This window comes from Trichogramma pretiosum, unplaced genomic scaffold (genome assembly GCF_000599845.2).
Source record: "Trichogramma pretiosum strain Unisexual culture from Peru unplaced genomic scaffold, Tpre_2.0 scaffold49, whole genome shotgun sequence".
Taxonomy (NCBI): domain Eukaryota; kingdom Metazoa; phylum Arthropoda; class Insecta; order Hymenoptera; family Trichogrammatidae; genus Trichogramma; species Trichogramma pretiosum.
Window position 1 is genome coordinate 930,499 of NW_019640811.1, and position 13,500 is coordinate 943,998.

General features: G+C 41.8%; 2 protein-coding genes across 5 annotated transcripts in view; one reads left to right on the plus strand and one right to left on the minus strand.

The window, feature by feature from the left end:
* LOC106655832 (pleckstrin homology domain-containing family G member 5-like) overlaps positions 1-13,500 on the plus strand; it is a 115,955-nt gene that overhangs the window by 57,492 nt on the left and 44,963 nt on the right. The window lies entirely within an intron of this gene.
* Positions 1,362-2,821, minus strand: LOC106655839 (zinc finger and SCAN domain-containing protein 12-like). Its single transcript, XM_014376414.2, has 3 exons — positions 2,739-2,821; positions 2,550-2,664; positions 1,362-2,473 (listed from the first exon to the last, which is right to left on the minus strand). The coding sequence occupies exons 1-3, from the start codon at positions 2,771-2,773 to the stop codon at positions 1,541-1,543; spliced, it is 1,083 nt and encodes a 360-aa protein (XP_014231900.1). The 5' UTR covers positions 2,774-2,821; the 3' UTR covers positions 1,362-1,540.

Genomic DNA, 13,500 nt, shown 5'->3' on the forward strand with positions numbered 1-13,500 from the left:
ATCTAGAGCATTATTTATTTATTAAATTTCTTTTTTATTTTTTTTTATTTTTTTTTATTTTTTTTATTTTTTATTTATATTTTTATTTATTTATTTATTTATTTAATCCTCCAGATACATATTGATACAAAAATTCTGATGAATATAACGCGAGAATCACGTAAATAGTTTAAGGGTTGATAGAGGGGTGAAAAATGATCGTATCGATTCCAAAATTTATACAGCACATCTTCGGGTCGCTAGAAAGGTACCATAAAAATTTGGACCCAATCGGTTGAACGGTTATTGAGGTATCGTGTTTACAAGGCCGTCCTGAGTTAACAATAGTAGGACTTCGCTTCGCTCAGCTAAATTATTATTATCATCATAAATTCGGATGATTTCTACCTGCAAAAAAAAATACGCGGCTATCTATCTCTCTCTCCCACCGGGGATTTAAACATTTTAGAATCAAGCGAGGTGTACGAAATACTCTCATGTTTGATTCGCATCGATAGTTTTTTTTTTCATTACGGGCGCGCGAGAACAATGAATTTGAATTGACCGTGTAGATATCTATTGATACAATTCAGCAGATTCGTATCGAGCGCGCGGGGGCAAAAAGGCGAAGCTTCATTGTCTCACGATGCTCCAGCGGCCCCCACGCCCCGGCGTTATCCGTTCAATTACGTTTCGCTCCATCTGCGCGATTGAAGTTGCACGTGTATATATACAATATATATACAGCTCTTACTTTTCTCTTTTTATTTTTATTTTTCACCTTGCTTTTACGTCTCGTTTCGCTCGATTGTATCCGAAAAACAAAGAAAATTCAATAATCTTCGTTTTGTATTCGTCGATAAAAAAGTCAACAGCTTTGAGATGAATAAAGAGATATACATAAAACTGCGTATATATACACGGCGAGCGACGTATTACCGGTTTATGTATTCACGACTCTAATAGAGCGTCACGGGGCACTCGACTCGTTGACTATCATCTTGGTAATTTCACGAGGTATAATGGCCTGACCTCGTATAATATTGAAACTGCATAATCTTATGGGCCCAGTCTATGAATATATGGGCCATTCCGAAAAAGAATCACCTGCAAGTACAGCGTCTAATGGTCGGTACACGCGTGCTATAAAAAATAGTTTTTTATATTATTGATCGTCCTAAACTTTAATTTTTCTCCTATTTTGCTAAAAAAATTTCAGAATTGCTTAAATAGTTTCTCTTTTTATAATATGGGTGTAACAAATCTTAGAATAGCATTAGTTTAATTAGTTGAATTAGTTTGAGATTCAGCATAGATGTAAGCATATTATGAAAACGTAAATTATGATACTAATTATATAAAGATTGATTCAAAATAAGCAATACGGTTCTTTCAAAAAAATGTATTGGTTTTTTAAGAATTCGGTTTATAATTAATAAATTAACTTAATTAATTAAGTCATCACAACAAATTTACCATATTGTATATCATGGTTTCTTGATACAATTGAACATACTTCTTTTACACTTTTTTTACATTTATAATATAATATCATAATGGGTCAGTGATGCGCAACATCGATGTGCATTTTAAGATTACTCTTTCTTGTAAAGGACTTTCCGCACTTATTACATGAATAGGTGATATCATTATGCGACGAATTAACATGCCTTAAGAGATCAGTTTGATATTTATATTTTTTTTCACATTTATCACATGCATGAATGATACCATTGTGCATCGAATCGACATGCTTTTTAAGATTACTCTTATCTGAAAATTTCTTTTCGCATACATCACATACATGTGAAACACCATTGTGCGCCGAATCGGCGTGTCTTTTAAGTGCTTTCTTCTCTGAAAATTTCTTCTTACATACATCACATACGTAGGTGATATCTAAATGCACCTTATGGATATGGATTTTGAGATAACTTTTTTTTGAATATGATCTTCCGCATTGATTACATGCATGTGTAACACCATTGTGCACCGTTTCAATGTGGGTTTTAAGATGAGGTCTCTGTGTGAATGAGTTTCCACACTCATTACATGCATGTCTTATACCTCTATGTTTTGTGTCGTTGTGACGTTTAAGATGACTTTGTTTTGTAAATTTCAATCCACATGTATCACAAGAGATACTCCTGCTCACTTGATCGATGGGTGTTTTGAGTCTATGTTTATAAATTGATGTTTCTTCAACTCTTCTCTTATCATTTTGCTTACTGAGTTTGTAGTCTGAATTCATAGTCAATTTTTCTGCCTCTTCACCAAAAAATTCTTCTTTTAACACCCCAATCTTTTCTACTTTTATTGTTTTTTGAGTTTGGTCGCTCAATATCATATTCTGCAAATGATTTTCAGAATAATCCTCCATTTTCTCAAGTACTAATAAACCCGTGTCGGGCTTTACATCTTTACACTCGAAAATTATTTCCATGTCTTTATGAGGTTCAGCTGTTTCATCATATTCTTGTTTAAGCCTTTGGATCTGAAATAAAATTCAAATCATTTGAGGAATTTTGTTAATAAATATTAGCTCTGATGGTACAATTATCAACTCTTACTGAATTTCTATGCATAAATTGGAAAAATTCAACGTTTTGTGCATCAGGGGCCTTGTCAATTGTTTGATAATATTCATTATCATTTAGCGACACATCGCTTCGCTCCTGTTTTACTCTGAAATAAATACAAGAGATTAAGTAATACACTACGATATTTTCATATATTTCTTCTCATAAAGTCAAATTTACTTGACGGTACAGTTGAATGTATCACCCGATTCCATGTTGCTCACTCAGGATTTCCTTTGCGACTAAACTTTCTATACTAATTTTACTCGTCAAACCAAATTATTCAGACTTGATAATATTTACAAACATGATACTAAACACAAGCAAAATTCAGTGTCTATTTCATAATATTGAAGAGATTACGTTATTGATCTGCTCAGTAAACAATACAAATTTTTCGATGTATGATATTCTATAACGAAAGAAAACGGAAAATTTAAAAAATAAAAGATTCCAAGCCGCGCGTGACGCGTTTAGAAAGATCTAGTATTTATCTTATATATATACGGCATTGACCGAGAAAGACAGAGAGCAAGCTACGCACATAAACACGGAGATACACTTGGAGCTCCGGCGACGACGCTTGAAATTTACATAGAATTCTGTATACACGTCATCCCTTTCTATTTCGGCTTATATTTATTTATACAGCGCGGAGGAATATTTCGTTTTTGCCGTAGTTTGCATAAAATTATTTCAAGTGAGACAGCTAGAAACGTTATGCGCTGCAGCAGCAGAATAGAGAGAGGCCCATTCGAGAGTCGGAACACGAAATCCGCATTTGCTCGTAGATACTCGAGGAAGGTATACAGGTGGAGAGAGGACAATAGCTCGTGATACATAAAAAAATGTCGTGATTCGCTTTCTTAAGCGTTTCTCGCAGATACGTTTTTTTTTCTCCGCGTACATCATTTTTCTACGCGTGATTAATTTAAATATAAAAACGCATAAAATAACTATAAGCTGTATCGCGAGACCGTCAGCTTGATGCAGTTTCGTTATGATATTAATTTACTACGTGCACGATCAGATTGACGTGACGGCACTTTACGGAAAATTGCTGAAAGTTGAGCACGAAAGAGAGAGCGAGACGAGGAAAGATTGGTCGGATGTGTTTAAAGCGCGAAGCTTATCAAGAACTCTCGTAAACTTTGCTTTTTACCGCACTTCTCTCTCTTTTTTTCGTGCTCTCCTTTTTTTGCGTCGTGGGATCGCGCGCAGTTATGCTCGCTTGCTCGTATTATATATGCAGGAAAATGTATCAAGCTCGGCGCACGCATTTATACGCACGAACGGCCAACTTGGTACTTTTTTTTTTCTTTCGCGCGCTTTTGTACACGTTCGTAGAGGCCCTCAGGTACGATTATAACATAAGTTTCGGCGAGCTTTTTTTTTTTTGTTTCGTTGTTTCCATATAACTGTTTCGTTCTTGCGCGAGCGAAATTCCGTGAATTCATAATTTTATTATCATTCTTGTTTTTCTTCGCGAATTCGTTCCGGAAAATACGAGCAAACGAGGCAAGTGCTCGAACGCGCAGTTCGAAGTGCAACCGAGAATATCATTGTAACGTAAGATCAATATTGCGCGCATGATTACAACTGCAAACCCGTTGCAGCAAGCGTTTGTTAACTTAAACTCTTTTGCGGTTTTTCGCACCGGTGAGATGAATCCCGACGAGAGCGAGAGAAAGACACCATGAAATTGGATTTACGCGCGTGTAGCAACGGTGCCACGCGTCGACGTGCGAGGAGAACTGCAGGCGGTATAAAGCTTTAATCTCCCTTATGGAAATAAGCCGAGAGCGTACACGGGGTGAGAGAGAGAGAGAGAGCAAATAGTTAAGGAGTACAAGTATGACACTCGAGAGAGTAGAAGAAGAAGAAGAGAAGGAGCCGAGAGAAAAGTCGGGAAAATTCGAGTACGGTTAAAATTTCGATTCTATCTTTCTTGCCTTTTTTTCGCCTTCTTCTTCTTCTTCCTCATCCGCGACGAGCGTAAGATATTATACTCTTGGGGTACAGGACCCGTGGAAAGATATTTGTCACTGTCGCGCGTCGGGGTGCAGACTGCCGCGTCACGTACGCGAAAATAATAATTGGACGGATCTCTCTCGCGCGTTACACGCACGTGTGTTGTTGTTATGTAAATCCTCCTCGTTAATTCTGATATCGATAATCAGGGGTAAGATGAAAAAAACAAACGAACGAGAAAAGTTTCTGCGAGAGAGAGAGAGAGAACAGCTGTGCCGAGCTGCAATCTCGAGCGTATCGAGAGAGAGAAAGAAAGGAAAAGTTATAAATACAAGATTGAAAAGTGAAATATCCAAAGTCTCGCGACGGTGGCGATGCCGCTGCGTCGTCGCATAAAATCTCGATGATAATGCAATATGATTATATTAAAAAACGCCGCTTGCATACGTACACGCGGCGTTGGGGGATCGATGCCTTTATTGAAAAAATCCACATATAGTGGCGGCTATATAGCGGGAGATGAGAAAGTGATAAAAGCTATATTCATGAAAAGTCTTACGAGTTTTCGTCTCGCATATTGGCCGCGATATTCTTCTTCTCTCTCTCTCTCTTTCTCGGTCGCACAATGTGGGCGCTACAAAAAAAAAGAACAGGCAATTCAAACATCGAAATAGTATTGTCATAACGGGTGTTGGTTATCTCCTCGGTGGATTAAAAGAAAATGTTTAAAATTAATTCCTGCACCGAAAAACGGCAGGTAATATTTGACTTTCCCACCCGCGTGCAAGAGTTAAAACCACACTGTATAAATTTGCTCAAATTCGCTCGCTCTATCGCCCGCTACATCTCTCTCTCTCTCTCTCTCTCTCTCTCTCTCTCTCTCTTCCTATCTGCATCGGGGAGGTCTCTCTAGCCTGTTTGCTTTGAGGATCAAGTGCCCGCGCCAAGAATATTTAGTGTAATTGAACATGAACTAGTCGAGTGACCGGAGCGGCGGTGAATTTTCGCTTGTACCTCGGGACCGAACGAGTTTGAATAATTTTCAGCGACGAACTGTAGCAGATAATGACGTTCAATCGAGTTTTCGTAAAAGGGTGCGCAGTTTTTCACATTAGGACTCTTTGAGAGCAGCCGGTGTCCATCGAGTGCGACGTACGAAATTTTTTTTTTACAAAAATAAGTCGGTCGTATAAAATAACGTCTGCGACGCGTTTGCGCGACGTTCACCGCCGCGAGTCAGTTGATATTTCCAGAGTTTAATTTCGGAAAATTGCCGCGCTGTATACCACTGCGATACAGCTTCATAAATAAAGAACATTTACAATTATCCGCGCGCGCGCGCGCAGTCTTGTAATTCGTTCCTCAAATGAAACTTCGCCGCCCGCGTATATGAGCTAGCTTTAGAAAATTAATTAAATTCAATTAAAATCTTCCAGAGCGCGATTATACGAGACGTAATTTAATTTTTTTTATTCCTTTCCCGCGCGCGATGCTTCTCTTTTTGTCATCCCAAAATTTCAATATCTGCGCACAAACGTCGTGAATCGCAAAGATAATAAAAACGGACGCGTCGAGGGCAGCGGGACAGCAGCGAGAGAGAGAGAGAGAGAGAGCACCCCGTAGCTATTTTTTTTCCTGAACACGTATATCGCATACAGAGCGCACTGCCCTGGACTAGTTGACACTTTTTGCCCCTTTCAGTCAATCCCCGCGCGTTTTTTCTTCCGAATGAATTTTTCTCGATAATTTCCAGCGCGCTCTTTTCTCTCCATTTCAAAAATTCAACCTCAATGAATTTCCCCCCCATTTGAAATTCATCCCCATTTTTTTTCCGTTCTACATCCCTCATTTATAACGCACGAGCTGGTGTGTGTGTGAGCTTTTTTCCCACGAATCTCATAAATGCTCGATGAATAAACGGTTTATCTTCGGGCGAGCGAGAGTAGAGAGTTTTGCACTGGAATAAGTCTACTGGGAGCGATGTAAATTGCTACTACTCTCTGCGAACAGCATTATCCCCCGCATGTACGTACACGACTGCTTTGTGACTAGCGCGCATATAACTGGTTTTGATGTTTAATGGGTGTAGCGGGACGAGGCAAACTTTTTTTTCCTCTTTTTTTTCTATCTCTATCTCTCTCTCGCGCGATTTGCATGCGTAGTGGCACTTTTTATAAATTTACACAATCACACGCGAGCGGCGTCAAAGAGACTCTCGCGTGCGCAACGGTGCTAATAGCGATAATTTTTCACGTCGACGAGGATTCGTTCTATTTCGCGCGGCATGACAATGCCCGCGTCTCGCTCGATTTTATTCTCCAAAGAGAGATCGAAGTAATCGCTGGAGTTATTAATTCAATTTCAGCTGCGATGCATGTACGCGCTCGTGCAGAGCTTGAAACTGGAACTTAATTTTTTTTTCATACCACGATTGGCTCGCGCATCTGCGTTGAATCCGCGACCGAAAATCAATGTTGTATAAGTTCAACCGAAGGTAAATACTGACGCGCCAAATCTCAAATTTTGCCCTGTTGAAAAGTGCGACGAGCGAGAGAGAGAGAGAGAGAGAGAGATCGTTAAAACTTATTTCTTCCGCAAGCTCGTATATAATACGTACACAAGACGCTGAGTTTTCTTTGGTACCCTACCCCCCTCCAAATTACCCGCAGCGCACTTGTAACTTAATTGCTTAAATCTAAAATATACCTGCCAGAGAGTGTGTGTGTGTGTGACTGTGCAGGTACAAGCAGACGAACGCCGAAGCTTTTGGAATTCAAAAAGGCTCTCGATTTAAAGCCCGACGCGCGCGCGCGCGTGGCGCTATTTTGTTCGGAAACTCAAAGCTGGGTGCAGTACGGCGCGCGACGCGACGCCCGTTGGAAAAGTTTTGCGTGCCTCTCGCTGCCTAGGAAATCGAAAATCGCGACTCGCTCTCTCTCTCTCTCTCTCTCTCTCGAGTTTTTCGATTTCTGCGTTGTACCGAAAAGTTCGCAGTTTAACAAACTTTCATGCCCTTTCTAGATTACCGCTCCGAGTTGACCGAAGTCCCTGCGCGCGCGCGCGCGAAAACCTTCGAGCAGTGAGCAGCGCTGATTGTATATGTACCTTTGATACAAATACACATCCATACGAAAACTTAGAAAAGCTCGAATTCATCGCAAGTAATTAAATGAAGTCCGAGAGCCGCCGAGGCAATAATGAAAGAAGAAGAAAAAAACGTTCCACTTTTGCACTCTATATGCAAAGAACTTATTCTTTTGTAAACACACGAGAGAAATGAGAGCGAAAAAAATGGATAGGGGAAAATAAACATCTTAGCCGAGCATCCTTTAGAAGCGAGACGAGGAAGAGTAGAGAAAAAAAAGCTCGTTCAAACCACGCACGCGGCTCGCTCGCCCTCGTGTAACATAATGCGCACCTTGAAATAATGAAGTTGCTCGCTTTCACACGTGTGCATAAAAGTCCGCGTTGTAAAGCAATTTTTTTCTTTTTGCCTCGCGTATAATACGCGCGCACCACTCTCGGAGCTATTTACATCGCCGACGCGGGCGCTTCTCTCTCGCTCTCGGTCTATTCCCGAAAGAAAAGGAGAAAACACGCGAGTGTAAAAAACAGAGCATTAGGACACGGTGTGTTACGTCTTCCTCGCTCTTCCTCCTCCCCTCTTGGCAAAGTACCCCCTGCACACGTACCTTTTTATACATCTATAATATTATACGCGGCACGCGGGGGTCTGAACGTATAATAATATATACGTGTAATACAAAGTGTTCACGAGCGGCGTGTGGCGCAGGCGTCTTCGCGAGCGCGGGCCTCTATCACTTAGCGCGGCATACATGGCACCCACACGCATACACTCTTGCTAAGCTTGTAAAGAGCCGCCACGCGCGCACGATGAGACGACGTCGGGGCGCTTGGCAGTTAGATGTAAGTGCTTTTCATTTTCGAATGCAATTTGCTCGTTTGTGCCTGTGCTTCGCGCCGCCCCCGCCGCCGCGAGCGAATAAGTAGTAGTGGCATAAGTAGTAGTAGTAGTAGTAGTGGCGCGGTATGCCAAACGATTATTGTGCACTTCGCCTACCTCAAGCTCGCTTTCTCGAGCTCATATATATATACGTTCGCGTGCGAGGTGGGGGGCTTAAATTAGACCGTTGAAGATCGTCGTCTCTCCGCGTGCTGCTGCTGCTATAAGCTTAAACGCAGGTATATCTCGGAGATGAAGGAACAAAAGAGAGAGAGAGAGAGAAAAAAGGAGAGAAAGAAATGTCCTTCCAGGCGATTTTGCCGCAGAAAATCATAGCCGTATAATACTCTCGTTTCCACGGAGAGCCGAGATGCCGCTTGTACGTTTACGCGCGCCCGAACTTTATTCGCCGTGCAATTTAAGCGTCATCAAGTATAAGTCGAGTCGAAAGCGGGGGAAAATGTACCTGTATATACGTATAGCACACGGCGCAGCGCGTCTTTCTTTTTTCTTACTCTCTCTCTCTCTCTCTCTCCCTCTCGCTATACGTATATACATCCTCTATATCCGGAATAGACTATAAATTCAGCGCGTCGACTTTATATCGTAAAGCTGCTGCTCCTATTCGGGCGCAAGCTCGACCGTGCGCGGATCGAGCACGAAATGTCCGCCACGTCCTCGGCGCAGGCTCTTGTGCAATTTCGCCGGAGTTTGATAGCCGAGAATGTGCGATGCTGCGCTGCTCGATGCAACCATCGTACTATGTGTGTGTGTGTATGTGTGTAGTGCGCGCACACGAAGCCGTTCGATCGCGATGGAATTTCGGGATTGTTAGTAATACTTCGAGAGTAGTGTCACTCAAGTGCCGTCACTCCCTCCCTCGCTCGCTCTACATATATTGTATACTGCGGCCGATGTAAGTTTGCGCGCCGATAGACGGGGAGGGCGGGGAGACTCGAAGGGTTCGATTTTTCCAAAATCGTCATTAATTATGCAAATTGCGTCCGCCTCGCTTAATACACGGTGTACAGAGGACGAACGGATGGCGGGCCGAAGAAGAAAAAGAAAAAGGAGGAAGGAGGAAGAGTAAATAAAGTTGCTGAGAAAAGAAGGAAGTATTGAATTTTTCGATGCGAGCCCCGCGGGCGGATACGCCGCGCTGCCGCTCGACGCGGCATATATTGAATAAACATCGCTCGCATCTTCTCTCACTCTACTCGAGTTCTGACGCTAACTCGAGCGATTCATGCAAATTCTTGCGGCGTATGTACATATACGTATGCGGCGTGTCAGCTCTCACGGCAGCAGCAGCGGCAGCATACAGCCTATATCTCGTCCTTTTTCGACGAAGCTGTTATATGGTATATATTGGGTGAGCGCCGCAACTTCTATGGAATATTTTAAATAACAAAGTTTATAAGATGTCGTACGCACTGCGAGGTGTGTGTATTATACAAGCGCGAGAACATCGTTCGGCAAGATGCGCGACACGTCTATATTTTGCGCTACGATAAGGCTGATGCACTGCACCGCTGCTGTTGGCGTTTTTGAAAAGCTATCGTCGGAAAAAAGGTTTGGTGACTTTTGTTTTTTAAGTGAAACTCCTTTACGTCAGATAATTATAAGAAAACTCTATTATAAGTTAACTCTGCAGAAACCGACACACTGCGATTGGTCGGCACTCTATGAGTACCCAACGCCCGCTCGTTTCTGCTACGACGACTATTGCGCAAATGACCATGTAACGTCTATAATGTATCACTGTCCCGCTCGCACTTCACGTGTTCCACGCGGCCGTTGCGTCGGTTGCGCGGTCAAACAAAGACTCGAACATTATATCAGCTCGTGCCTTTACTCGCACACAGTCACCGGTCAGTACACGTTACGACGTTGCAGCGTGAACAAAGTAAGATCGCACCGATCGTAGCAATTCAGATTATCGTGTCAAGTGTTTTATAAACAAGTTTTTAATGTGAGTGTGCTGAACAATGGCTCAATACCATCGTAACTGCTTGGAAGAATTGAAATTTTTGGGAGAAAATTTCCATCGGGATGTGAGAGAGGATTCACGGAAATTTTTCCGCCATCTTGAATGGTTAGTCTGTGACTGGGAGGGCCAATATCCAGATCTTCAAGATATCTTTCGAAGCAACGAAATTGATTGGATTCTAAGTATGGACGTGAGGCGATATACTCACGGCTATTATCCTAATAAATGTGCACTTGTCGACTTTGTGATAAAGACCGGTTACAAATACAAGCCCACAGTTGACAAAGACAACAAGCCATTATTGCACTTCAACACACCACTGCATATGGCGGATAAACGCGGCTTCTCGGAACTCGTTCCTGATCTATTCAAAATATACGACAGGTTCGATGTGAATTATACAGATAAACGTCTCGTCACACATTTTCACATAGCCTGCAAGTATGGCTGTGAAGACGTCGTTGAAGAATTTCTTAAGCTCGGTCAGGATCCTAATATTGTTGAGAAAACAGGCGATACGCCATTACACTTAGCTGTGAATCACGGACATAAAAAGGTAACCGAGGTGCTGCTGAGGCATGGCGCCGACCCTAATTTGGCCAACGCTGAGGGATCGACTCCACTGCACATCATTTGCAAAAATGACAACGGCAGTGATCTGTTGAAGATGTTTTTCGAGATCAACAAGGAAGTCAATCAACTGGTGCAGGTCGACGCTCGAGATAAGTTGGATAGGACACCGCTGGAAGTGGCTGTAGTGAATTTTTTGCCGCATTTGATCGATGTACTTGTGGATCATGGCGCTGAACTGTCAAGCTCTGTTTTTTCAACTGAAAGTAACTTCAAAAAGTGTTTCAACCGCTACAAAAAAAGAAAGCGTTTATGTAATTTCCAAGTAGCGTCTGACGCTTTGGTCGTAGTCGACCACCTTGAAAAAAGAGGACTCGTATTGAACCAAAGTGAAGTCATAACAATTATGAACGTGTTCCTTCAGTTTCAAATGTTCGCGTATTCGGAAAATTTTGTTCTTAGTTGGACATCCTGGTACTGCTTTTCTGATATACAGCAGGTGATGGTGAGTCCGAATCTGTCGATCTACGACTTCGTGCAGTTACAACCCGAAAAAGCGGCAAAACTACTCAAATATGAGGACTACTTGAATTTGGTGCGCTCGGAACAATGGTCGAAAATCTCATATGAAGGTCGCGGTGTGTTCGATAGGTTCGTGTGCGAGATAACAATGAGACGATTTTGCCGACGATGGGCACTGGAATCTTTCTTGGAACTCACTCATTACCAGCTACCGATTCTCTGCTGTGAAAAAATCTTTGATCAGCTCGTGAACAAAGATTTACGGTATATTTGCTTGGCGACTGCAAGCCCAAATTTACGATGGTAAAGAATGTATTTTTAGTATTTTTCTCATTTCTGGTGTTAATGAATGTTACAGATGTTCCATATCATTCAAATAAATAAATTTAAAAAAATTGAATTGACTAATTGGCATTTTACTCTTACCCTCGTACTGTCAAGATATTACAATGAACGAAAGAAATTTAATGGTTATATACGTCGGCTAAGCAAAAGGGAATCAAAGTGAGCTTAATATATTACGCATTCGTCGTCGTCGCACGGACAATAGCGAGAAGCCTATTTTTATCGAATAAAAAAGTAATAATTGATACTTGAATTTATATTTTTACACAAATTTGAATGTACAGGCTGAATAAGCGTGCCGCTTTTGAGAGCACTGTTGCAGTGTTACACACGTGCACTCGGGCTAAAAAAAAATGTGTAAAAAAAGGTTATTTTTATTAGAATTAATTAAAGAAATATCTCAATGAAGCTTTTTACTTTTATCGTTCCTTAATTTTAAGACAACAATCAACATGTTACTGCTCGCTTTAAATATGATAATATGAAAATTCGCCCCAGTTTTGGGCGACGCGCGTTCGTTTCGTATTAGTGTACAGTGCAACACAACCAATTACACGAGCACAATCCGATTATTGCACACTCGAGCTGATACTAAAAATTGAAAACATAACCAAACACGGATGTAGATTTTATAAAAAAACACGACGAATCCTCTATAACACAATTGTAAGTACGAGCCCGATGCACAAGTCTTATGCGCTAGTCGACTCACCGCGAAACCGTTTGTCATAACTTGGGAGTCTTGGGATGCATAGGCACTCGTTTGCGAAGAGAGAGAGAGAGAGAGAGAGAGAGAGAAAATTTTTTTATACGCTCGCTCGGGCAGACGGGCGCTCGTTTTTCATGAGTTTGCCCCTCATACCAAACGCCTTGACAGATGTTTCAGATCAAAAATAAGATAGATATTTTACGTAGATAAGGTGTGCTCTGAAATTTTCGCGGTGTAGAGCTGACAATTTTAACGCCGCGTCATTCATGTACGGTCACGTAATCGCGTGGCTAGCAGCTTATACTCGCGCGAGAGCGTGTGCATAAGTGTATGTTGGAGTGCCGTCGAGTGTACGTTGGATGCCGATTCATTGAACCCGAGACTTTGTTGTATTATGCCCGATAAGAGCGCACTCTACACCATCAGAGAATGGCCAATTTTTCGATTTCTGTTTGCTTTTTCTCTATTTAAACCACTTGCCAATGAGAAACTTAGCAAAAAAGAAAATAAATAAATCTAATAAAGAGAGTCGAAGGAGAAGTGTGTATAGCTGTTGCTAGTCGTGCGCGTGATTTTGTTAACGGCACTCGAGGCGTACGGTGTCGGTAGCAAATAACAACTTTATCGCAGCGTATACCACTTTGGCTGCGGGGAGTGGGACGGAAAGAGAGAGAGAGAGAGAGAGAGAGGAGGAGGAGGAAAACACGTAACGCGTAACTTTCGATTACAAGATCAAACTGTAACTTCGTTCGGCGCTTGTGCACGGTGGCAGCGTGAGTTTGGCGCATAATAGTTACTAAAGAATCTCGGGGTTTTCGAAAATGTTACATTGATCCACGCAGCTGCACGAAAAATTGCCGATCGTGGCAAT

Bases quoted from the DNA above. Each gene is read 5' to 3' on its own strand.
- LOC106655839 (XM_014376414.2), bottom strand. From the start codon at position 2,773: ATGGAATCGGGTGATACATTCAACTGTACCGTCAA. The intron at 2,665-2,738 runs GTAAATTTGACT...TATTTATTTCAG, and splicing joins ACATTCAACTGTACCGTCAA to AGTAAAACAGGAGCGAAGCG. The intron at 2,474-2,549 runs GTAAGAGTTGAT...ATTTTATTTCAG, and splicing joins AATTTATGCATAGAAATTCA to ATCCAAAGGCTTAAACAAGA.